The 27,366-nt window shown below is 44.1% G+C and overlaps 2 protein-coding genes across 2 annotated transcripts in view; both read left to right on the forward strand.

Moving 5' to 3' along the window:
* Positions 1-6,384, forward strand: part of LOC311144389 (succinyl-CoA:3-ketoacid coenzyme A transferase 1, mitochondrial-like) — a 106,555-nt gene extending 100,171 nt beyond the window's left edge. Inside the window, exons 13-14 of the mRNA XM_084180404.1 lie at positions 5,091-5,192; positions 5,529-6,384. Coding sequence (XP_084036530.1) covers positions 5,091-5,192; positions 5,529-5,564 — 138 coding nt within the window. The 3' untranslated portion in view covers positions 5,565-6,384. The remainder of the gene's footprint in view (positions 1-5,090; positions 5,193-5,528) is intronic.
* Positions 6,385-7,933: 1,549 nt separating this feature from the next.
* Positions 7,934-27,366, forward strand: part of LOC311144296 (PI-PLC X domain-containing protein 3-like) — a gene marked incomplete at its 3' end in the record, with an annotated part of 79,477 nt that continues 60,044 nt past the window's right edge. Inside the window, exon 1 of the mRNA XM_084180324.1 lies at positions 7,934-8,060. Coding sequence (XP_084036450.1) covers positions 7,958-8,060 — 103 coding nt within the window. The 5' untranslated portion in view covers positions 7,934-7,957. The remainder of the gene's footprint in view (positions 8,061-27,366) is intronic.

Raw genomic sequence — 27,366 nt, forward strand, 5'->3', positions numbered from 1 at the left:
TTGGATCCAGCTACTGTGAAAAGTTTGGATGTGTGTAAAACCCTCCATAGTCTGTGTTGTTTTAATATTATATTGCCCACGGGGAGAAATTATGTTGCCTGTAAGAGTGACCTATCCTATTTAAAACAAATTGTTCTAATTTTATTAGAATTATTCATTTTCAGGGCCTCCCAAGTAGCGCAGCAGTCTAATGCACTGCATCGCAGTGCAAGAGGCGTCACTACAGACCTGTGTCACAACTGGCCGTGTTTGGGAGTCCCATAGGGCGGCGCACAATTGGCCCAGCATCGTCCGGGTAAGGGGAGGTTTGGCCAGGGGGCACTTTACTTGTCTCATCGCGCTCTAGCGACTCCTTGTGGCGGGCCGGGCTCCTGCGGGCTGACCTCCGTCATCAGTTGAATGGTGTTTCCTCCGACACATTGGTGCGGCTGGCTTCCGGGCTAAGCGGGCGGGTGTTAAGAAGCGTGGTTTGGCGGGTCATGTTTCGGAGGACGCATGACTCGACCTTCGCCTCCCGAGCCCGTTGGGGAGTTGCAGCGATGAGACAAGATCGAAATAAAAATAATTATTCGTTCTCTTTTTAGGCCTTATCAATAATGAATGTAATCTTGCTTACTGACAATGTTTGGCATGTCCATGGTCAGCCATTATGCAATTTACAGTAGGCCTAACCCCTATATCAGTATGAATGCTATTGAAGCCATGCAATTACTTAGTTCAAGTTAACGTATTTAGCAAAGATAGGTCAACATTTTCCCAAACAATTTTAAAACCTTCCACTACACTACCTTAAACGCAATAGGATCAGGGTCAGCCTGTCTGGTCTGGTATTGTCTATGTTTCTCTACAGCTTATGCCTGTTGTGTGAGAGTGGCTGTGATGGCACTCCTGGTTACACACTGAGTTGATGTTCTGTTCAATCTGAGGCATCTCGGGATAATTAAAATCTTGCCTCTAATTTGTGTTTTCAAAATGACTCAGGAAACGGGGAGCCTAAAAACCTGCCAAAAACAATTTCCCCTGCCCTCCACAATACACACACACACACACACACACACATTCACCCTTGAGCATAAACAACACACATTCAGCCCTCTAATGATCGAGAGATTAATGGAAGTATATTTTTTCATATGATGATGCTGCTGATGATATGGTTTGAGACTGGTGGTGGTAGGGGACCTGCAGCCCTAGGGCGCATCTCGTCTCAGCCCTTTTTGACTTCTACCCTCCAAAGTTTTTTTTACACGTCTGAGGCCCTTTTTGCAATAGTGAAATAGTTGTGTGTGCGTGTGCATGCAGATGTACATGCAGATGTGTGTGTAAAGGTACATTTCCTGTGTGTCGTATCGCTATGGCCTCCAGCGCACAGTTGGAGGGCTGCCATGGCAGCAGCAGTCCCCACAGTAACCCTGTGGAATGTGGTTGGCCGTCATGGCTGCAGCGGTCCCCACAGTAACCCTGTGGAATGTGGTTGGCCGTCATGGCTGCAGCGGTCCCCACAGTAACCCTGTGGAATGTGGTTGGCCGTAATGGCTGCAGCGGTCCTCACATTAATTTACAATTGACAATTTAGTCATTTAGCAGACGCTCTTATCCAGAGCGACTTACATTAACCCTGTGGAATGTGGTTGGCCACCATGGCAGTAGCGGTCCCCACAGTAACCCTGTGGAATGTGGTTGGCCGTCATGGCTTCAGCGGTCCCCACAGTAACCCTGTGGAATGTGGTTGGCCGCCATGGCAGCAGCGGTCCCCACAGTAACTCTGTGGAATGTGGTTGGCCGTCATGGCTGCAGCAGTCCCCACAGTAACCCTGTGGAACGTGGTTGGTTTGGTAAACAGTACATCTTGAAACAGCATTCTCCTCGGGAAAGGAAAACAGCCCAAAATAATGACCTATTTATTCACAGTGGAAACATACATTCCACTGGTTCTGGATAATTACAGCAGTAAACTGTTACCTGTGGTATTGGCAGTAACCACTATACTGGCAACAGTTGGCAGTCTATTCTCAGAGTTGTACTTAATGTCCTCTGGTTATTCCCATCTTATGTTGCCTTCTATTAATAAACCACAGAAGACCAGCTAATTCCACAAGCCAGCCCTAGTGAATAACATGACTGGCCTCAGCTCAGACACTAATCGATGTTAGTGTGAGGATGGCTTTAGGCTGTGGTCCAGTGCTGTAGTCCAGCCACTAACATCACAGAAAGTCCCAGACAAGTCTCTCTCTCCCTTTGCTCTCTCCTCTTACTCTGACTTTGTATTTTTCTTTTCATGTTTTCCCCCTCCGTTCCACGTCCTTCTGCTCTCGCTGCTCATTTATCCTTCTCCCTCTCCCTGTCACTCCATCCTACCAGTTAGGTTCTGACAGCTTTCCTGAGAGTGTTACTGTAGCTTAACCTGCCTCTCTCTCTCTCTCACTCTGACTCTTTCTCTCTCTCTCTCCAGCGCTCTCTCTCTCCATCTCTCACTCTCCAACTCCCTCTCTCTCTCTCTCTCTCTCTCTCTCTCTCTCTCTCTCTCTCTCTCTCTCTCTCTCTCTCTCTCTCTCCATCTCTCTCTCTCTCTCTCTCTCTCCATCTCTCTCTCATCTCCCTCCTTCCCTCTCTCGCTCACTCCTCCCTCTCTCCTCCCCCTCTCTCTCCATCTCTCTCTCCTCCCTCACCTCCTCTCTCTTCATCTCTCCATCTATCTCTCCCTCTCTCCATCTCTCTCTCATCTCTCCCTCTCACTCTCTCTCTCCCTTTCTCTCCATCTCTCTGTCTCTCTCTCTATCTCTCCCTCTCACTTTCTCTCTCTCCCTCTCACTCTCTCCTCCCTCTCTCTCTCCATCTCTCATCTCTCTCTCTCTCTCTCTCCATCTCTCTCTCTCCATCTCTCTCTCATCTCCCTCCCTCCCTCTCTCGCTCTCTCCTCCCTCTCTCTCCTCCCCCTCTCTCTCCATCTCTCTCTCCTCCCTCACCTCCCTCTCTCTTCATCTCTCCATCTCTCTCTCCTCCCTCTCTCCATCTCTCCCTCTCTCTCCATCTCTCTCACTCTCTCTCTCTCTCTCTCCATCTCTCCCCCTCTCTCTCTCTCCCTCTCCCTCTCCCTTTCTCTCACTCTCTCTCTCTTTCTCTCTCATCTCTCTAATCTCTCTCCCTCTCTCCCTCTCTATCTCTCTCTCCATCTCTCCCTCTCTCTCCTCCCTCTCTCTCTCCATCTGTCCCTCTCTCTCTCCTCCCTCCCTCTCTCCATCTCTCCCTCTCTCTCTCCATCTGTCCCGCTCTCTCCCCTCCCTCTCTCTCTCTCTCCTCCCTCGCTCTCTCTCTCTCCTCCCTCTCTCTCTCTCTCTCCATCTCTCCCTCTCTCTCTCCATCTCTCTCCTCCCTCTCTCTCCATATCTCCCTCGCTCACTTTCTCTCCTCACTCTTTCTCTCTTCTCTATCTCTCTCTCCTCCCTGTCTCTCATCTCTCCCTCTCTCTCTCTCTCCTCCCTCTCTCTATCTTTCTCTCTCCTCCCTCTCTCAGCCTCTTCTCTATCTCTCTTTCTCTCCTCCCTCTCTCTCTCCTCTCCCTCTCTCCATCTCCCTCTCTCTCTGTCCATCTCTCCCACACTCTCTCTCTCTCTCCTCTCTCTCTCACTCCTCTCTCTCTCTCTCTCTCTCTCTCTCTCTCTCTCTCTCTCTCTCTCTCTCTCTCTCTCTCTCTCTCTCTCTCCTACCTCTCTATCTCTCTCTCCTCCCTCTCTCTCTCTCTCTCTCTCTATCCTCCCTCTCTCTCTCTCCAACTCTCCCTCGCTCTCCTCCCTCTATCTCTCTCCCTCTCTATCTCCTCTCTCTCTTCTCCCTCTCTCTCCCTCCCTCACCTCCCTCTCCTCCCTCACCTCCCTCTCTCTCTCATCTCTCCCTCTCTCCCTCCCTCTCTCTCTCTCCTCACTCTCTCTCTCTCTTTCTCTCTCCCATCTCTCTCTCTCCTCCCTCTCGCTCTCTCCCTCTCTCTCCTCCCTCTCGCTCTCTCTCCTCCCTCTCACTTTCTCTCTCTCCCTCTCTCTCTCTCCATCTCTTGCGCTCTCTCTCTATCTATCTCTCCCTCCCTCGCTCTCTCTCTCTCCTCCCTCTGTCTCTCTCCTCCCTTCCCTCCTGCCCCTGTCCTGCTGACTACACTATAGCCTCTACCATACAGATCTCATTTCCATCTCCTGACTCTGCCCCTGCTCACTATAGCTGGTCCATGGTTCAATCGCTATGTTATTTTTCTCTATTGCAGGTGGCAGTGATACAGGAACATCAGTGGTGTTGAAAAACAGGAAGGAGAAGAGGATAGAGGAAGCTATTTTAGAGTGTTGAGACAAAGGCCATATCTTACAACAGCAGGCTGTATCGCAAATGGCATTTTGGTCTAAAGTAGTGCTATTACAAACAGGGTATGATTTGAGACGCAGCCAGTGTCACTAGGAGTCAATAATGGCAGGAGAGACCAAAACTGTAAGAATGTGGCTAGGGTGAGTCTCAGGTCAGACCAAACTATCAGTCTGGCCTTGTTAACACAGAGTAATGTCTGACAGTGGAACCCCTGTAGATTCTGGTGTTAGATGTGGTCCTTTCCTATTCTCTCACGCAGCTAGATATTTCTTGGGATGTTTTTTGGCTGTGAGAATAGTGACATTTCATTTTAATCTTGATTTTCTGATGATTTGAACAAATAAGTGCTTGTCTGTATACATAGACATGTTGAGCTGAAATGCAGGAATCTGCAGAGTGCATTGCCAGCCAGACTTTGAGTTTTGTTTGAAGTAAAGTGGATCTATGTCAGAGAACAACAGCCAGAGGTCTAACCCTCCAGCCCTACACCCAGCATTTCAGATGTTGTCTTCTTGAATAAATGTATCTCTCTCTCTCTCTCTCTCTCTCTCTCTCTCTCTCTCTCTCTCTCTCTCTCTCTCTCTCTCTCTCTCTCTCTCTCTCTATCTGTGTGTGTCTCTCTCTTTCGTTCTCTCTCTCGCTCTCTCTCGTTCTCTTGCTTTCTCTCTCTCTCTCTCTCTCTATCTCTCTCTCTCTCTATCTCTCTCTCTGTTTCTCTGTCTCCTTCTCTGTCACTCTCTCAGGCTGTGTTTGATGTGGACAAGACTAAAGGTCTGACTCTGATTGAGGTGTGGGAGGGGCTGACCCCAGAGGACATTAAGGCATGCACAGGAGCACACTTTGAGGTGAGTCATACAGGGACAGCCGGTCTGGCCACTCCAGGGTTGTGGTGTTCAAAGCAAGACCCATGCTTTAGCCACCCAACTTTCCACATAGGAAAGTTGCATATTTACTAGTTAAAAAATTAACTTGAAACAGGCATGGAATTACACGATACTCTCAGTAAATCCATATTTGACTTGAATTGTCTTCGTAACCACAAAACCAGGAGTGTTTATCAAATGTAGCAGACTAAGTTATTGATCATGCTTGGTGAAATACTATCAATAGTAACAGATGGTTTCTCTCCTTTCAAAACTCTCTCTCTCTTTCTCACTCTCTCCCTCTCTTATGTCCAACAGGTGTCTCCAAACTTGAGGTCCATGCAGCAGGTCTAGAAGCCGGGGGAAATGTCAGATGAGAGGAGCTATGACTTGAAGGCTGTTTTAATCTCTCCGTATGTGCTAAGGAAGGAACACAAACTATGAACTAAGTTCATCGAAATGTTACTGAACACCATTTCCGTCTACTAAATCATAGCATTACTGAAACATTACTGTAACAGCCATGAATGTACAGTAACATGTGAGATGCATTAGCGATACTTCGTTTGGTTGGGGTTGTTAAGAAACCAACAGGGTGATGATGTTGAAGATATTGTATGAATTGAATTGAAAATAATTGTTGTCCCTGACATAACTCAAGAGGAACTTTGTAATATGTATTTAGTAATAATGTAATGTTTTAATTAGATGTTGTATGCTATGTCAACACAGATGGACTATTCTCTCCAAGACTTATAACACAAACAATGATGAACTGCATTTCATTCCAGTCAGTTGTCACCTCCCTTCTGCACTTGTTCACTCCCCTCCTTAGACGTGCATCAGCCAGGTACTCAGGTAGATAGGTATACCCTGTAAGCAATAGCTCCATCTAGTTTCAGACATACTGCGTTCACTGATGCAGTGAAATGGGAATGAATTGGAGAAGGGAGGAGGCAACTTGTTGGTATGAAGCGCAGCTCTGGTCTGACATCAAAACTGATATTATATAGATTTTGATTTGCGTTTGCACCTCTACACAGTATATAGTATATATATATATATTATCCTAGTTTGGTACTTCAGTTGAATGGTTAGCCTCATGGAAACACAAGCTTGATAATACAGGCTACAGTTTCAGGTATTTTAGCTACTACAATGTGAGGCCTTACATTTTCTACACAGACCGTTTCCCTGCCCTGTATTTGTATATAACATAAACTGCATATGTTACCTTGATGTCCATTTTCTGTTGAATTGCTTTTTGCTCTCCCATCTTTTGCAGGTTGCACATAAATCTCAAAATTCTTTAGGAATAATATGCACTACTTCCTGAATAATTTCTAGATTTATGACACCTAAAATATTTCTTCATAATTTATGTGTGACAGTGAAGGAAGGAATGAAGCATGTTGAGAGTATTGAACACGTAGGGAGATATCTTGGTGAGTTGAGCACTGAATGAACGCTCCATCTCTCCTCTGAGACACTGCAAGGCTTTTCTTACTCAGTCCTATCATATCGCTGTACAGTATGTTCTGCCCTAAAGTTCCTCCTTAATTAGCCGCTTTTTACATGATTTACCTCCGAGCAACTCGAGGAAATTAAGTCGTTCCTTTCTCTGTCGACACACAGCAGGTTCTGGCCGCTATGTGGATGATTGGCATGCAATGACATTCTTGAATCGATTTGGCCACTTGAGAAGACCGCGTGTGCAGTTACCTGAGGGCTGTTACATAATTGTAGAATGTAACCAGAGGTGCTTCTTCACACTTTGGGTTCAAAGAGGAATATAGAGTTTGTATCAACCGGAAAAACATGTCAAATTGTTGCGAATATGTTGTGAAACAGTCTGCTGCACATCAAGGGTACACATTTCTAAATATAAGTAGATGTAAAATGTAGCCTATTTAGACAAACCCTATGCGTTTGTGTGAGGTATATTTTAAACTCTGGCCTAGTGTCAAAATGTGTCCAATGTTATGCATTTATTTAGTGCTTGACTTGGACTGAAATATGTATCATTTTGGGTGCCGGTACTGTTTATATTTAGGTGCATGAGCTCCACAATACTTTGTAGCTGATATTCTATAAAAGGAACAGGAGCTCAAGCACTATAAATGTTAAGGTGTTGGTACTCAGCTCAAATGAGCTCATGCTCAAGTCAAAAACGGCATTTATTCAAGTAAAACTTTACAAATCCATACAAGCGAGAAGATAACATCAATCGGTTAACGTGTCTTATTCCCAAGGCTCTTCTCCAGAAAGCGCTGGTGTCGGGAAAGCGGGTTTTATCAATTCAGCATCACAGGAGTGGACAGCGCGGCTATTCAAGGACAGGCAAACACAAAGCGCATGGATGCAGTACCAGTAGGGAGAGCAGGAGAGCCATGCGCGGTTTCTACTAGAATGGGACATAGGACTGATTATTGAATTAAGTCAACTGACGACTGGCTGGCTGGGCCCACCCTCAATTCAATGACTTCACAGGACTAATGGCTGAATACATCACTCACCCGCCATGAGATCACCCTAAAATCACAATTATCAAAAACACACAACTCTTTATCGACATATATCCTATGAGACATGTGTTCGCGCCATTCAGGGGGTGTGGTGTGAACTCGCTCGCAGGCACGCTGGTGTGGGTGGGTGAGTGTGTAGTAAGGGGAGCGAGCGCTGCACAGAGAAAGCGCACTCAACGCTTGCGCAGGCACCCGGAGAGTGGGAATATAGTGTGCGGTGGCATGGCTTCCTCTCACGGGAAAAGCGAACCTCGGTTCGCCGACTGGATGGCAAATCTACCGGAGAGCATGCACAGCATCCCGCTCACCAACCTGGCCATTCCCGGTAAGAGTCCCATCTCAGTTTTCACGGCTGCGTAAAGGTGCGTGTGGAAGTGTTGGAAACATCTATTGTTGATCATGCAGTGAAGTAATTTAGGCTACTTCCATAGATGATAGACATTTGACATTTTAGTCATTTAGCAGACGCTCTTATCCAGAGCGACTTACAGGTGCAATTAGGGTTAAGTGCCTTGCTCAGGGCACATCAACATATTTTTCACCTAACCGGCTCGGGATTCGAACCAGCGACCTTTCGGCTACTGGCCCAACGCTAGGCTACCTGCCGCCCGGTCCAGATATTTCTTGTTGTGTTATGTTTGTCTTTCTGCGACAGAAATATTGAGTTGTAGAACTGACGGTGAAGCCGGCGACCTCTTCAGACGAATTACCGAGACAGAATTCTCATATTCCATGCAAAAGGCTGTTTAGTTCCCGCTAAAGTCGTAGGCTATAGGCTACAGTAGTCTCTCAAACCCACGTTGGAGAGATGGCACCTGTTGCGTAAAGGCGAGAGCTAAGTGTAAGTGCAACACTATCTTCAAACGAATAGGCTACAGTTGAGCTGCTAGGGCTCGATATGCTATGCCAAAGGCTGAGACGTGTGTCGAGGACTCCATCGGCTTGATTCAAATGTGTCCTTGAGGGAGGGGTATGAATGATCTTACTAAAAGCTCGCAAATTGCTTATTCAAATTCATACACTAAAATATCATTTCAACTAGAGCCCGTTGTGCCCCTTTTAAATATGTTGTAATGTATAAGTGAAACTCGTCCATTTTTTTGGTAGGATATAGCAGGTTGTGTGTTGTCAATGTGATCTTTGGCAGTGCGTAGGCTGTTAGGCTAAACGGGCCATATCAGGGTTCATTGCATTGCAGCCACGATAGACTGTGCCGTTTATTAGTAGCCTGCCGTCACATAGTATTATTTAAGTGTTGAATTGGATGGGTTTATTGTTTTATAGGTATCTCTAAATCACCTATTCGAAGTGTTAAAGGTTTGTAGCCGGGTCAATCTCCTCTGTGTTTGCAGACTGTAGACATCCGCGACCCGTTCAAAGACCTCCATCCTTCCTCATTTCCTTCCTTGAGGAAACCAGTGATCTGACGACATCGGACTGCATGTGGTCAAACCTCAAAAGCAAACCTTTCACATGCCTACACCCTGCCTAGTGCATACTCTATATGACCAAGAGTCTGTGGACACCTGCTCCTAGAACATCTCATTCCAAAATCATGGGCATTAATATGGAGTTGGTGCTATAACAGCCTCCACTCTTCTGGGAAGGCTTTATACAGTCCCCTGTAGCTCAGTTGGTAGAGCATGGCGCTTGCAACGCCAGGGTTGTGGGTTCGTTTCCCACTGGGGGCCAGTATGAAAAATGTATGCACTCACTAACTGTAAATCGCTCTGGATAAGAGCGTCTGCTAAATGACTAAAATGTAAATGTAATGTTGGAACATTGCTGCGGGGACTTGATTCCATTCAGTCAAAAGAGTATTAGTGAGGTCGGGAACGGATGTTGGGCGATTAGGCCTGGCTCGCAGTCGGCGTTCCAATTAAGGGGTTTGATGGGGTTAAAGGCAGGGCTCTTTGCAGGCCAGTCAAGTTCTTCCACACCGATCTCGACAAACCACTTCTGTATGCACCTCGCTTTGTGCACAGGAGCATTGTCATGCTGAAACAGGAAAGGGCCTTCCCCAAACTGTTGCCACAAAGTTGGAAGCACAGAATTGTCTAGAATGTCATTTTGTGCTGTAGCGTTAAGATTTCCCTTCAATGGAACTAAGGGGTCTAGCCCGAACCATGAAAAACAGACCCAGACCATTATTCCTCCTCCACCGAACTTTACAGTTGGCACTATGCATTCTGGCAGGTAGCGTTCTCCTAGCATCCGCCAAACCCAGATTTGTTTGTCGGACTGCCAGATGGTGAAGCGTGATTCATCACGCCAGAGAACGCGTTTCCACTGCTCCAGAGTCCAATGGCGGCGAGCTTTACACCACTCCATCCGAAGTTTGGCATTGCGCATGATCTTAGGCTTGTGTGCGGCTGTTCGGCCATGGAAATCCATTTCATGAAGCTCCTGACAAACAGTTATTGCGATGACGTTGCTTCCAGAGGCAGTTTGGAACTCTGTAGTGAGTGTTGCAAACGAGGACAGACGATTTTGACACTCTACGTGCTTCAACACTCGGCAGTCCCGTTCTGTGAGCTTGTGTGGCCTACCACTTCCCGGCTTAGCCGTTGTTGCTCCTAGATGTTTCCACTTCACAATAACAGCACTTACAGTTGACCGGGGCAGCTCTTGCAGGGCAGAAATTTGACGAACTGACTTGTTGGAAAGGTGGCATCCTATGATGGTGCCACATTGAAAGTCACTGAGCTCTTCAGTAAGGCCGTTCTACTGCCAATGATTGTCTATGGAGATTCCATGGCTGTGTGTCGATTTTATACACCTATCAGCAACGGGTGTGGCTGAAATAGCTGAATCCACTAATTTGAAGGGGTGTCGACATACTTTTGTTTATATAGTGTATCTCAGATCCTCTGTGATCCCTTCTAGGAAGGAAGGATAGAAAAAAGATGGAAGGAAGTATGTTTGAAGTATTGGAATGGGGCCATTTTCTTGGCATTAGCGTCCAAAAGTGGTGCCAGCTGTTAGGAGGTTTCGACCAATCATGCGGCAGGTCTCCTGAGACTGCAGCTCTGATTGGACGTCTTGGATTAAGACCCAGTCACTGATTTCACTCTTCTTGTGGAATGGCCAATTAACATCTGGCAAATTCTAGTGATTAGCTTCACTTATCATACACTGGCACACACACATGCACACATGCAGGCAGGCGGAGAGCATTGGCGCTCACTTAAAATGAATGCCGAACAATAACCATTGGACTACTTTTAACAATATACACTGAACATATTACAAAAACACATTTTATGTGTCCACATTTTACAAAAACTCTGTTAAATATCTGCTCTGAATTAAGATTCAATGATGACTGCAGAAAGAATGGGTTGTCAACTATGACATGACACATTAACTTAAACAATTTTTGATGTGGATTTACACCCGGTAATGGAATTGTGGTAACATAATTATCATCATGGGTCCCTGATCTGTACTAAACGGAAATGCATAATAATGGATATGAATTTCATTCTCTTCATGGTGATGTATCCTAAATAGGTACACAAAGGTAGAAATATGCAATATCCTTCTTTGCATATTTGGGTATTATTTTAATGAGCTCTTCCCCTAAACAAGACCAAATTTGGTTGGTCCGGACCAAATCTGAACCAATCATAGACGTCTATGTTTCACAAGCTTGGACATGAAAGTACAGGACAGCAGAGCTCAGCATAGAACAGTAGAGTAGAGTACAGTAGAGTAGAGTTCAGTACAATACAGTACATTATAGTGTATTCAACTCTAGTGTGCTCTACTGTGTACTGAACTCTACTCTACTGTACTGTACTCTACTTTTCTTTACTGTATTGTACTGTGCTGTCCAAACTTGTGAACCCAACTGTGGTTTGTGACTTTTATGATTTCCCATTGTAGCCAATTCGATTGCAGAAATTTCTTTACCGATTTGGTAATGGAATTTCAAGTTTTAATCATTTAATAATTCCTAAACAAAATTGAGGTCAGTAAAAACACTAATTTGTAGGTCTACCTTTACTTGTTACTTCTGTGAACTTTCACTAACCTCACTCCTCATGAGGGAAAATATTAGAAAATATCTTAAAGGTGACAGGCAAAGGTCTCCACAAAAACCATAACACTTAATAATAATATTAATAATGATAATATTAATAATGCTCATTTAGGCTTCATTAAATAAGCCTCAACAACATTTTTGTCTATGACTACATTTTAGCTGTCATTTCTACTTTTTGTTGAAGATTTTCTGGCCATAGAATGCAAGGATGACATCATGGCTACCCGGACTATTTGCACTGCCCCCCCACCCCATCCTTTTACGCTGCTGCTACTCTGTTAATTATTTATGCATAGTCACTTTAACTCTACCCACATGTACATATTATTTCAACTACCTCAACTAGCCGGTGCCCCCGCACATTGACTCTGCACCGGTACCCCCCTGTATATATACCCTCCCTACTGTTATTTTATTTGACTTCTGCTCTTTTTTTCTCAACACTTACTTTTTTGTTAAAAATAAATTCACTGTTGGTTAAGGGCTGTAAGTAAGCATTTCACTGTAATGTCTGCACCTGTTGTATTCGGCACATGTGGCCAATAAAATTTGATTTGAGGGCAAAAATAAAATAACAATGGCTTACTGCAAGGAACACAAGCTACACACATGGCTTACTGCAAGGAACACAAGCTACACACATGGCTTACTGCAAGGAACACAAGCTACAGACATGGCTTACTGCAAGATACACAAGCTACACACATGGCTTACTGCAAGGAACACAAGCTACACACATGGCTTACTGCAAGGAACACAAGCTACAGACAAGGCTTACTGCAAGGAACACAAGCTACAGACACAGCTTACTGCAAGGACCACAAGCTACACACACGGTTTACTGCAAGGAACACAAGCTACAGACATGGCTTACTGCAAGAAACACAAGCTACAGACATGGCTTACTGCAAGGAACACAAGCTACAGACATGGCTTACTGCAAGGAACACAAGCTACAGACACGGCTTACTGCAAGGAACACAAGATACAGACACGGCTTACTGCAAGAAACACAAGCTACAGACATGGCTTACTACAAGGAACACAAGCTACAGACATGGCTTACTGCAAAGAACACAAGCTACAGACATGGCTTACTGCAAGGAACACAAGCTACAGACATATAATAATAAGATGCCATTTAGCAGACGCTTTTATCCAAAGCGACTTACAGTCATGTTCGCATAAATGTTTACGTATGGGTGGTCCCGGGGATCGAACCCACTAACCTGGCGTTACAAGCGCCATGCTCTACCAATTGAGCTAGAGAGGACTACATACATACATGGCTTACTGCAAGAAACACAAGCTACAGCCATGGCTTACTGCAAGAAACACAAACTACAGCCCTGGCTTACTGCAAGGAACACAAGCTACAGACATGGTTACTGCAAAGAACACAAGCTACATCCTTGGCTTACTGCAAGGAACACAAAGAACACAAGCTACAGACATGGCTTACTGCAAGTAACACAAGCTACAGACATGGCCTACTGCAAAGAACACAAGCTACATACATTACTTACTGCAAAGAACACAAGCTACTGACATGGCTTACTGCAAGGAACACAAGCTACAGACATGGCTTACTGCAAGGAACACAAGCTACAGACTTGGCTTACTGCAAGGAACACAAGCTACAGACATGGCTTACTGCAAGGAACACAAGCTACAGACATGGCTTACTGCAAGGAACACAAGCTACAGACATGGCTTACTGCAAGGAACACAAGTTACAGACATGGCTTACTGCAAGGAACACAAGCTACATCCTTGGCTTACTGCAAGTAACACAAAGAACACAAGCTACAGACATGGCTTACTGCAAGGAACACAAGCTACAGACTTGGCTTACTGCAAGGAACACAAGCTACAGACATGGCTTACTGCAAGGAACACAAGCTACAGACATGGCTTACTGCAAGGAACACAAGCTACAGACTTGGCTTACTGCAAGGAACACAAGCTACAGACATGGCTTACTGCAAGGAACACAAGCTACAGACATGGCTTACTGCAAGAAACACAAGCTACAGACATGGCTTACTGCAAGGAACACAAGCTACAGACATGGCTTACTGCAAGGAACACAAAGCTACATCCTTGGCTTACTGCAAGGAACACAAGCTACATCCTTGGCTTTCTGCAAGGAACACAAGCTACAGACATGGCTTACTGCAAGGAACACAAGCTACATACATGGCTTACTGCAAGGAACACAAGCTACAGACAAGGCTTACTGCAAGGAACACAAGCTACAGACAAGGCTTACTGCAAGGAACACAAGCTACAGACAAGGCTTACTGCAAGGAACACAAGCTACAGACACGGCTTACTGCAAGGAACACAAGCTACAGACAAGGCTTACTGCAAGGACCACAAGCTACAGACACGGCTTACTGCAAGGAACACAAGCTACAGACATCGCTTACTGCAAGGAACACAAGCTACACACACGGCTTACTGCAAGGAACACAAGCTACACACACGGCTTACTGCAAGGAACACAAGCTACAGACACGGCTTACTGCAAGGAACACAAGCTACAGACACGGCTTACTGCAAGGAACACAAGCTACAGACATGGCTTACTGCAAAGAACACAAGCTACAGACATGGCTTACTGCAAGGAACACAAGCTACATCCTTGGTTACTGCAAGGAACACAAGCTACATCATTGGCTTTCTGCAAGGAATACAAGCTACAGACATGGCTTACTGCAAGGAACACAAGCTACAGACAAGGCTTACTGCAAGGACCACAAGCTACAGACACGGCTTACTGCAAGGAACACAAGCTACAGACATGGCTTACTGCAAGGAACACAAGCTACACACACAGCTTACTGCAAGGAACACAAGCTACACACACGGCTTACTGCAAGGAACACAAGCTACAGACACGGCTTACTGCAAGGAACATAAGCTACAGACATGGCTTACCGCAAGGAACACAAGCTACAGACATGGCTTACTGCAAAGAACACAAGCTACAGACATGGCTTACTGCAAGGAACACAAGCTACACACACGGCTTACTGCAAGCAACACAAGCTACACACACGGCTTACTGCAAGGAACACAAGCTACAGACACGGCTTACTGCAAGGAACACAAGCTACAGACACGGCTTACTGCAAGGAACACAAGCTACAGACATGGCTTACTGCAAGGAACACAAGCTACAGACATGGCTTACTGCAAGGAACACAAGCTACAGACATGGCTTACTGCAAGGAACACAAGCTACAGACATGGCTTACTGCAAGGAACACAAGCTACATCCTTGTCTTACTGCAAGTAACACAAAGAACACAAGCTACAGACATGGCTTACTGCAAGGAACACAAGCTACAGACTTGGCTTACTGCAAGGAACACAAGCTACAGACAAGGCTTACTGCAAGGACCACAAGCTACAGACACGGCTTACTGCAAGGAACACAAGCTACAGACATGGCTTACTGCAAGGAACACAAGCTACACACACGGCTTACTGCAAGGAACACAAGCTACACACACGGCTTACTGCAAGGAACACAAGCTACAGACACGGCTTACTGCAAGGAACACAAGCTACAGACACGGCTTACTGCAAGGAACAAAAGCTACAGACACGGCTTACTGCAAGGAACACAAGCTACAGACACGGCTTACTGCAAGGAACAAAAGCTACAGACACGGCTTACTGCAAGGAACACAAGCTACAGACATGGCTTACTGCAAAGAACACAAGCTACAGACATGGCTTACTGCAAGGAACACAAGCTACATCCTTGGCTTACTGCAAGGAACACAAGCTACATCATTGGCTTTCTGCAAGGAATACAAGCTACAGACATGGCTTACTGCAAGGAACACAAGCTACAGACATGGCTTACTGCAAGGAACACAAGCTACAGACAAGGCTTACTGCAAGGAACACAAGCTACATACAAGGCTTACTGCAAGGAACACAAGCTACAGACAAGGCTTACTGCAAGGAACACAAGCTACAGACACGGCTTACTGCAAGGAACACAAGCTACACACACGGCTTACTGCAAGGAACACAAGCTACACACACGGCTTACTGCAAGGAACACAAGCTACAGACACGGCTTACTGCAAGGAACACAAGCTACAGCCTTGGCTTACTGCAAGGAACACAAGCTACAGACATGGCTTACTGCAAGGAACACAAGCTACATCCTTGGCTTACTGCAAGGAACACAAGCTACATCCTTGGCTTTCTGCAAGGAACACAAGCTACAGACCTGGCTTACTGCAAGGAACACAAGCTACAGCCTTGGCTTACTGCAAGGAACACAAGCTACAGCCTTGGCTTACTGCAAGGAACACAAGCTACAGACATGGCTTACTGCAAGGAACACAAGCTACAGACATGGCTTACTGCAAAGAACACAAGCTACAGACATGGCTTACTGCAAAGAACACAAGCTACTGACATGGCTTACTGCAAGGAACACAAGCTACAGACATGGCTTACTGCAAGGAACACAAGCTACAGACTTGGCTTACTGCAAGGAACGCAAGCTACAGCCTTGGCTTACTGTAAGGAACACAAGCTACAGACTTGGCTTACTGCAAGGAACACAAGCTACAGACACGGCTTTATGAGTCATTTTCTGGATCAGAAATGAAACAAATCATATTGACATGATGTGAGAAGAAACTTGTATAAATATATATGTCAATAACGATTACTCACATGCAGATAATGAGATATGATTTAGCTAGCTATAGCCAGACAGTGTATTCACAATTTGATGAGGCTGCCATTCAAACAGCTAAGATTAGCTAATTATATATTTTAGTTGATAAGACTTGTTGGATGACACAACACATGTATAATGAATGTTAGCTAGTTACCTAGTTAATAAACGTAGCAGAAATATTGTTTCCCAAGAAGTAAACTGTCTAGCTGGCTTCAGCCATTGGTGCTGCAGCCAGCAAGCTAACTACCTAACCAAAAGGTGGCTAACTACCACATGAAAATAATTCAGCTATTTCTGATCAAATGTTACCATCTATAGCTAGCTAGACCCTTTCTGACAATTTTACTGTGAACACAAGGTTAGCTAGCTGGATAGCTAGCTTGCAAACATTAGCTAGCTCAAGTGTGGCATAGCTAGCCCAGAACATCCATGATCATGATCTCTCCTTGCGAAATTGCTTTTTAAAGCATTTCCTCAATCATAAATACAATTACAACTTTGAGCTGTCAATAAATAAAGATCACTGTAGACAGCAATGTAGTTTCAAGTTATTTATTATAGTAAGCTAGAAGGAGAACAGCATCTTGTATTCTCATTATGCAGCATAAATCTGACTGACCACCGACCTGTCACAGTGCAACACAAGTGAAAAATGAAAACTACTTGGAAATCCCGGCACCTGATTTATTTCCTGACTGGAATTGTTCTCAACAGTAAAATATTGAGCATGTGAGCTCAGAGATAATAATAATAATAATAATAATTTATAATAATAATAATGATATGCCATTTAGCAGACGCTTTTATCCAAAGCGGCTTACAGTCATGTGTGCATAAATTTTTACGTATTTTTACGTATGGGTGAAATAGTGAACTAAAATCAGATAACTTTTAACCTTTTCAAATTATGGAATTTTCAAATGACATCATTACCCAAGAATTCAAAAGGAGCATGATGAAACTGGCTCTCATGAGGACCGCCACAGGAATGAAAGACCCAGAGTTACCTCTGCTGCAGAGGATAAGTTAATTAGTTACCAGCCTCAGAAATTGCAGCCCACAAAAAACACCAAACATGACAAGTAACAAAACACTGATAGACAAGAACAGTTACACAAATTTAAAATAAAACGATAAACAAACAATACAACAAATAAAATACAAAATAATACAAACAATAATTTTAAATGTGAGTGCATGTGTTTGTTTGTGTATGTGTCCCCCTGACAGTCCTTGGCGTTCCATGATGTTCTTTAATCTTTTTTTAAAGGCGATTTTGCTGTTTGAGTAATTGGAGATGGAATGGAGTTCCATGCGATCATGGCTCTGTATAATACTGTGTGTTGCCGCAAATTAGTTCTGGACTTGGGAAATGTGAATTGACCCCTGGTGGCATGTCTTGTGGGGTATTTATGGGTGTCTGAGATGTATTTTATTTGATTATGCAGACAATCTGGAATTTTCATTACAGTAATGCTCATAAAAACTAGAAGAGAAGCAGTTAATATGAACCAGGAAAGACTGGCATGCATGTTGTGGATGTTATTTCTGTATGTGCCGTTAAGGTCAAGGTGTGCTGCTCTGTTTTGAACCAGCTGCAGCTTTGCTAGGTCTTTCTTTGCTGCACTTGACCATAATACCAGACAGTAATCAAGATGGGACAAGACCAGAGCCTGAACAATTAGTACAGTTGATTTTTGTGTCAAACACAGAACATCTTTTAATAACAGACATACAGTGGGGAAAAAAAGTATTTAGTCAGCCACCAATTGTGCATGTTCTCCCACTTAAAAAGATGAGAGAGGCCTGTAATTTTCATCATAGGTACACGTCAACTATGACAGACAAATTGAGAAAAAAATAACAGAAAATCTCATTGTAGGATTTTTAATGAATTTATTTGCAAATTATGGTGGAAAATAAGTATTTGGTCACCTACAAACAAGCAAGATTTCTGGCTCTCACAGACCTGTAACTTCTTCTTTAAGAGGCTCCACTGTCCTCCACTCGTTACCTGTATTAATGGCACCTGTTTGAACTTGTTATCAGTATAAAAGACACCTGTCCACAACCTCAAACAGTCACACTCCAAACTCCACTATGGCCAAGACCAAAGAGCTGTCAAAGGACACCAGAAACAAAATTGTAGACCTGCACCAGGCTGGGAAGACTGAATCTGCAATAGGTAAGCAGCTTGGTTTGAAGAAATCAACTGTGGGAGCAATTATTAGGAAATGGAAGACATACAAGACCACTGATAATCTCCCTCGATCTGGGGCTCCACGCAAGATCTCATCCCGTGGGGTCAAAATGATCACAAGAACCAAAATCCCAGAACCACACGGGGGGACCTAGTGAATGACCTGCAGAGAGCTGGGACCAAAGTAACAAAGCCTACCATCAGTAACACAATACGCCGCCAGGGACTCAAATCCTGCAGTACAAGACGTGTCCCCCTGCTTAAGCCAGTACATGTCCAGGCCCGTCTGAAGTTTGCTAGAGTGCATTTGGATGATCCAGAAGAGGATTGGGAGAATGTCATATGGTCAGATGAAACCAAAATATAACTTTTTGGTAAAAACTCAACTCGTCGTGTTTGGAGGACAAAGAATGCTCAGTTGCATCCAAAGAACACCATACCTACTGTGAAGTATGGGGGTGGAAACATCATGCTTTGGGGCTGTTTTTCTGCAAAGGGACCAGGACGACTGATCCGTGTAAAGGAAATAATGAATGGGGCCATGTATCGTGAGATTTTGAGTGAAAACCTCCTTCCATCAGCAAGGGCATTGAAGATGAAACGTGGCTGGGTCTTTCAGCATGACAATGATCCCAAACACACCGCCCGGGCAACGAAGGAGTGGCTTCGTAAGAAGCATTTCAAGGTCCTGGAGTGGCCTAGCCAGTCTCCAGATCTCAACCCCATAGAAAATCTTTGGAGGGAGTTGAAAGTCTGTGTTGCCCAGCGACAGCCCCAAAACATCACTGCTCTAGAGGAGATCTGAATGGAGGAATGGGCCAAAATACCAGCAACAGTGTGTGAAAACCTTGTGAAGACTTACAGAAAACGTTTGACCTGTGTCATTGCCAACAAAGGGTATATAACAAAGTATTGAGAAACTTTTGTTATTGACCAAATACTTATTTTCCACCACAATTTGCAAATAAATTCATTAAAAATCCTACAATGTGATTTTCTGGATTTCTTTTTCTCATTTTGTCTGTCATAGTTGACGTGTACCTATGATGAAAATTACAGGCCTCTCTCATCTTTTTAAGTGGGAGAACTTGCACAATTGGTGGCTGACTAAATACTTTTTTCCCCCACTGTATCCCTCCCCATATTCACAACAACTTTGTCAATATGACTTGACCATGATAACTGATCATCCAATGTTATACCTAGGAGTTTAGCTTCTTCAACTCAATGGTCACCCTTTATACACAACTCCAGTTGAGGTGTAGGTCTTAGATAATATTTTGAAACAACTACAATGTTTTTAGTTTGAATGTATTTAAGGCCTGTTTTTATTGTGAATCACCCTTTCTGATACTGACTAACTCCTTAGAATTTCAGTGAGCTCACTGGCTTTGGGTGCTGACATGGAGAGTGTCGAGTCATTCTAGCTTTGTGTAAGACCAGTGGCAAATCATTTGTAAAAATGGAGAAGAGTAACGGTCCAAGGCAACTGCCCTGAGGGACACCGCACTGTACATACCTGATGTTAAAGAAGCTTCCATTGAAGAACACTCTCTGGGTTCTATTGGATAAATCACTCTCCAACCATGTAATGGCAGGTGATGTAAAGCCATAGCAAGTGAGTTTCTTCAATAACAATTTATGATCAATAACATCAAAGGCTGCACTGAAATCTAACAATACAGCTCCAACTATCATCTTATTTTCCATTTATTTTAACCAATCATCTGTCATCTGAGTCAGTGCAGTACAAGTTGAGTGCCCTTCTCTGTATACATGCTGAAAGTCAGCAGTTAACTTTTTATCTGAAAACTAGCATTGTGTTTGGTCAAACACAATTATCTCCATCAGTTAATAGTTTACTAAGAACAGGCAGCAACGTGATTGGGTGGCTGTTAGAGCCAGCAAATACTTTCTTTTTAGGCAGTGGAATTACTTTAGCTTCCTTCCACGCCTGTGGACATACACTCCTTTAGGCTTTGGCTAAAGATATAACAAATAGGGGTAGCAATAGTCTGCTACCATTCTCAATAGTTCCCATCAAGGTTGTCCATACCTGGTGGCTTATCATTATTGATGGATAACAATAGTTTTACTACCTTTCCCACACGAACTTGACCAAATTCAAAACAGCATTCCTTCTCTTTCATTATTAGATATTTTATGGAAAAATATCATGGTTCTCTGTTCAATGTTGTCATTTCACTTCTGAGTTTTTCCACTTTACTAGTGAAATAATCTTTGAAATAATTGGCAACATCGAAAGGTTTTGTTTTAAATGACCCATCAACTTCAATGAACAATGGAGATTAATTGGGTTTTCTGCCCATGATATCATTTAAGGTACTCAAGTCCTTTTCCATTGTGTTTTATGTCATTTATCTTGGTAATATAATTTCTTGTTTTTGTTAAGTTTAGTCTCAATATTTCTCAGTGTACAGTATGTCAACCAATCAGTTTAGCAGCCTGACTTATTTGACATCATAAATCCAGAGGGCTCTAACAGTTCTCCCAGTTAATTTCTTAGCAGGTGCATGCTTGTCAACAATTGGCATGAGTACTTTTACAAATACTTCCAGTGCTGCATCTGGATTCACTTCCTCATTCACATCAGACCAACATATGTTTTTTTGTACATCTGTGTGTGTGTGTGTGTGTGTGTGTGTGTGTGCGTGCATGTGTGTGTGTTCACTGCCAGAAGCCAATTTCCCCCTACAGTTTCAGCTGCCAAACCTGGCGGCTGCTGATTTGGTTGAGGATGTTTTGTAGAGGCAGCAGCTATTTGTTACTGCTGCAGGGTTAGAGCTTCTGTTCCCAGTGAAAGTGAGAGAAGCACTGAACCAGTGAAAGAGAGGAACGAATGGGAGGATGAGTGCCGACCATATCAGTCCTCTCAGCCAGAGGATTATACTCTACATTTTATAATGCCTGGGGATGGGGTTCCATCTCAGTGTTTCTGCATTCAACAGAGGCACTACATTGTTACCTACCACAGAACACAGCCAAAGTACTTGGCTACAGCACAATCCGACTGGCACCCAGCCTAGGATGTAGACATTTTGCTATTCACATTTTTGTAAACACTGTGCAACAGTGGCCTGATTGCATTTCTGTATGGTGCTACAGTATTGTCTGTTAGTGCAGGTTTATGTGAGCTTTACTGGGAATGGATAGCACATGGAGTGCTAGCTGATCCTATGATGCGTCCACACAATATGCAAAGAGTGAGGAGGCGATTCTGAACTAGTCATTCAGTTATAGTGTTGGGTCCCCTCTATTAGACACTGAACTAAGGACCGTTTTGTATTTCCCCCTAATGAGAAAGGTAATGACTGGAAGAGGGTTAGATGATCCTACAGATGATTTGTTCCTGGAACAGATCTTAACATTCCCAGTGCCGCCGCCGCCTTCTAATTCTTCTTCAGCTCTAAATGTAATGTAAAAAAAGTAAACATGGCAGAATTATTCTCTTTTTACTGTGACTAGCACAGACCAACCCCGTTTTCAATCGATGTTTAATGTCTTAGCAATTACGTTTTAATGGCATCCATCTATCTTGAGACCAGACTCTGAAGCTGTCCAACGTAGCCTGGCTTATCAGATCATAATGTGTAGGGGCTACCAATATCTCTGGCTGATGATATGGAATTATATATAAATCTATCTGTGCGAAGACATGTACACACACACACTCCCTTTCTCCTTCACATGTAAACAAACATACACATCTCTCTCTCTCTCTCTCTCTCTCTCTCTCTCTCTCTCGGGAACAGCCTAAATACAACCTGTTCACACCAGGTTGTGTACTCTTTTCCCTCTTTCCCAGTGCTACCCTCTCATCTCCTCACCTTGGCAGAGCTCCAATGACTTATCCAATTGTGATCCAATTACGATCTTGTCCCATCGCTGCAACTCCCCAACGGGCTCGGGAGAGGCGAAGGTCGAGTCATGCTTCCTCCGAAACATGACCCGCCTAACCGTGCTTCTTAAGACCCGTCCGCTTAACCCGGAAGCCAGCTGCACCAATGTGTCGGAGGAAACACCGTTCAACTGACGACCGAAGTCAGCCTGCAGGCGCCCGGCCCACCACAAGGAGTCGCTAGAGCCCGATGAGCCAAGTAAAGCCCCCCCGGCCAAACCCTCCCCTAACCTGGACGACGCTGGGCCAACTGTGCGCTGCCCTATGGGACTCCCGGTCACGGCCGTTTGTGACACAGCCTGGGATTGAACCCGGGTCTGTGGTGACACCTCAAGCACTGCGATGCAATGCCTTACATGCTGACTAGACCGGGTTGATTTTGTCCATCCTCACCAGACGCGATCAGGACACGCTGCTTGAAATATCAAAACAAACTCTGAACCAACTATATTCATTTGGGGACAGGTCGAAAAGCATTAAACATTCATGGCAATTTAGCTAACTAGCTTGCTGATGATAGCTATTTTGTCCTGGGATATAAACATTTGGTTGTTATTTGACCTGAAATGCACAAGGTCCTCTACTCCGACAATTAATCCACAGATTAAAGGGTAAACCGAGTTTGTTTCTAGTAATCTCTCCTCCTTCAGGCTTCTTCTTCTTTGGACTTTATATGGCGGTTGGCAACCAACTTTAAGGTGCATTACCACCACCAACTGGACAGGAGTGTGGACCTCAGTTCATCTTTCAATCACCCACGTGGGTATATGCTCCTAAAAACCAATGAGGAGATGGGAGATGCGGGACTTGCAGCGCGTCATGCATCAAAAATACAACCAAGTTCTATTTTAGCGCCTGGCTATGCAGACGCTCGCGAGCAGTTTGGTTGCAATGATTGAATAACATGTATGTGTACATTTATTTTGCAGCGCACATAACGCGAGCGGTGTGGTCAGCATGTTAGACCGCTGTGCCACTCGGGAGGCCAACTTCAACTCTTGCCCATAACTTCTGCTGGACAGTTTGTATCTACCTGCCTGGTACTGATTATCTGTGTATCATTTCCACTCCAGATTAACATCAACAACATTTGGCCAGCCCAGTATTATTCTTAGGGAGTCCCAAGAGGCAACGCGTTGGGTACTGCAAACATCAACCCTGCCCAGGTTGTACCCCACACATACACACGCCATACTGTGGTTGTTTGTCATGTCAGCTGGTACAGGAAATGGATTTAGGTTGAGTTAGCGAGGCTGTCTGTGTTTGCCCTGCAGGTGACACTGGCTTCCCCCTGCTCTGGCTCTGTTCTAACCCGCTGAGTCTCTGACTCAAACAGCTGAGCCAGTGCCAGCCTCCACCCTGACCAACAGAGGACATGGTCATAAACAAAAGCAACAAATAAAACAGATAAGAGAAAGAAAGAAGATGTTTATAGGGCAGCAGAAGACCAAGGTTTTTAGAGGAAGAAAAGAGTGTACAGTTTTATGTCAGCATAAAACTGGCTTTCTGTGTATCACTGAGTCGGTGTGTGTGTGCGTCTTGAGGGCAATCAAGCTTTGAATTAGTTGAAATTTGTCTGAGTCTATAGCTCAAGTCATTATGACCATGTTTGCATTATTCAGGACCGACAACTTTTGCAGGAAGGAAGACACAAATGAGGAAGTCAATACTGTATGTTCATCATATATGCATTATGTCACTATTAGCTCTGCCACACAGAGAGCTTCTGTATATGAGTGCAGCCAATGAGTGGTATTATACACTGCTCAAAAAAATAAAGGGAACACTTAAACAACACTATGTAACTCCAAGTCAATCACACTTCTGTGAAATCAAACTGTCCACTTAGGAAGCAACACTGATTGACAATAAATGTCACATGCTGTTGTGCAAATGGAATAGACAACAGGTGGAAATTATAGGCAATTAGCAAGACACCCCCAATAAAGGACTGGTTTTGCAGGTCAGTTCCTATGCTTCCTGGCTGATGTTTTGGTCACTTTTGAATGCTGGCGGTGCTTTCACTCTAGTGGTAGCATGAGACGGAGTCTACAACCCACACAAGTGGCTCAGGTAGTGCAGCTCATCCAGGATGGCACATCAATGTGAGCTGTGGCAAGAAGGTTTGCTGTGTCTGTCAGCGTAGTGTCCAGAGCATGGAGGCGCTACCAGGAGACAAGCCAGTACATCAGGAGACGTGGAGGAGGCCGTAGGAGGGCAACAACCCAGCAGCAGGACTGCTACCTCCGCCTTTGTGCAAAGAGGAGCAGGAGGAGCACTGCCAGAGCCCTGCAAAATGACCTCCAGCAGGCCACAAATGTGCATGTGTCTGCTCAAACGGTCAGAAACAGACTCCATGAGGGTGGTATGAGGGCCCGACGTCCACAGGTGGGGGTTGTGCTTACAGCCCAACACCGTGCAGGACGTTTGGCATTTGCCAGAGAACACCAAGATTGGCAAATTCGCCACTGGCGCCCTGTGCTCTTCACAGATGAAAGCAGGTTCACACTGAGCACGTGACAGAGTCTGGAGACGCCGTGGAGAACGTTCTGCTGCCTGCAACATCCTCCAGCATGACCGGTTTGGCGGTGGGTCAGTCATGGTGTGGGGTGGCATTTCTTTGGGGGGCCGCACAGCCCTCCATGTGCTCGCCAGAGGTAGCCTGACTGCCATTAGGTACCGAGATGAGATCCTCAGACCCCTTGTGAGACCATATGCTGGTGCGGTTGGCCCTGGGTTCCTCCTAATGCAAGACAATGCTAGACCTCATGTGGCTGGAGTGTGTCAGCAGTTCCTGCAAGAGGAAGGCATTGATGCTATGGACTGGCCCGCCCGTTCCCCAGACCTGAATCCAATTGAGCACATCTGGGACATCATGTCTCGCTCCATCCACCGACGCCACGTTGCACCACAGACTGTCCAGGAGTTGGCGGATGCTTTAGTCCAGGTCTGGGAGGAGATCCCTCAGGAGACCATCCGCCACCTCATCAGGAGCATGCCCAGGCGTTGTAGGGAGGTCATACAGGCACGTGGAGGCCACACACACTACTGAGCCTCATTTTGACTTGTTTTAAGGACATTACATCAAAGTTGGATCAGCCTGTCGTGGTTTTCCACTTTAATTTTGAGGGTGACTCCAAATCCAGACCTCCATGGGTTGATACATTTGATTTCCATTGATAATTTTTGTGTGATTTTGTTGTCAGCACATTCAACTATGTAAAGAAAAAAGTATTTAATAAGATTATTTCATTCATTCAGATCTAGGATGTGTTATTTTAGTGTTCCCTTTATTTTTTTGAGCAGTGTACAACGGGTGGTTCTAATCCTGAATGCTGATTGGTTAAAACCGCATTCCAGCCGTTGTCTATTCCACAAGTGACCACCGGCTAAATCTACACTCTTAGTAAAGCGGAAAAACTCACTAGATGTGGGTGGGTTAGTCCATCTCCAATCATCTTTTCAGATAGTGATGTTGTGTTTCCATAATTGGATGATTTGGTTTTAGCTGGTTGAGAGAATGCCAAGAGTGTGCAAAGCTTTCATCAAGGCAAAGGGTGGCTATTTGAAGAATCTCAAATATAAAATATATTTTGATTTGTTTAACACTTGTTTGGTTACTACATGATTCCATATGTGTTATTTCATAGTTTTGATGTCTTCACTATTATTCTACTTTTGTCAAAAATAGTACAAATAAAGAAAAACCCTTGAATGAGTAAGGTGTGTGCAAACTTTTGACTGGGACTGTGTGTGTGTGTGTATGTATGTATATATGTGTGTATGTATGTGTGTATGTATATATATATATATATATATATATATATATATATATATATATATATATATATATATTATTTTATTTTTTTTCAACCATTTTCCATCCTAAAAATTAGGGAAAGCAAAGGCTTTGATTTCTGATCAAACAGATGGAAAAGGGGTCTTAGAAAACATCTACCAGAAAAAAAAGTCTTACAAGTTATTAGAAATAATCAAAAACACAATAATGCTGAAGTAAAGACCCCTGCCAACTAATATCAACATTTCTATTTCGTTTTGGAGAAATGTTTATGCCTTCTTTAAGTTTAAGAAACATTGCCTTGTGCTTTGAAATTCCATTACCAAAAACCAACATATCTTTAAAGGTGACAAGCAAGATTTCCCTTTTTTTATACAACAGCTAAATACATTATAAAATGACCTGCAATAATATTTTGGTCAGAGTAGATTTTGTATCCTTGATATAACACTAAAAGAGGTATGGCTACCTGTCAATATGCTCCTTTTGAATTATTGGGTAATGATGTCATTTGAGGGCATTGTGAAATAGTGAACTAAAATCTGATTACTTTGAACCTTTTCAAATTATGGAATTTTCACATCTCTGAGCTCACATGCTCAATAATTTACTGTTGAGAACACAATTTCACATTTTACATTTGATCCAGCTATTCCAGTCAGGAAATAATCAGGTGCCGGGATTTCCAAGTAGTCAGATTTATGATTTAGATACATTTACAGGGTGTATTTATGTTAATTAAAGCAACCTATGATGTTTCATAAAGAAAGTACTATGCTATCTACTTATCTACTCACATCAGATCATTCCCACTGGGCACACACTGGTTGAATCAACATTGTTCCCACATCATTTCAATGACATTACGTTGAACCAATGTGGAATAGACGTTGAATTGACGTCGTTGCCCAGTGGGTTCCTTCATTCCACGGGCGCCCAGTGTGGCAG

Source organism: Coregonus lavaretus, assembly GCF_964263955.1.
Source record: "Coregonus lavaretus genome assembly, chromosome: 17".
In the NCBI taxonomy this organism is placed as follows: Eukaryota; Metazoa; Chordata; class Actinopteri; order Salmoniformes; family Salmonidae; genus Coregonus; species Coregonus lavaretus.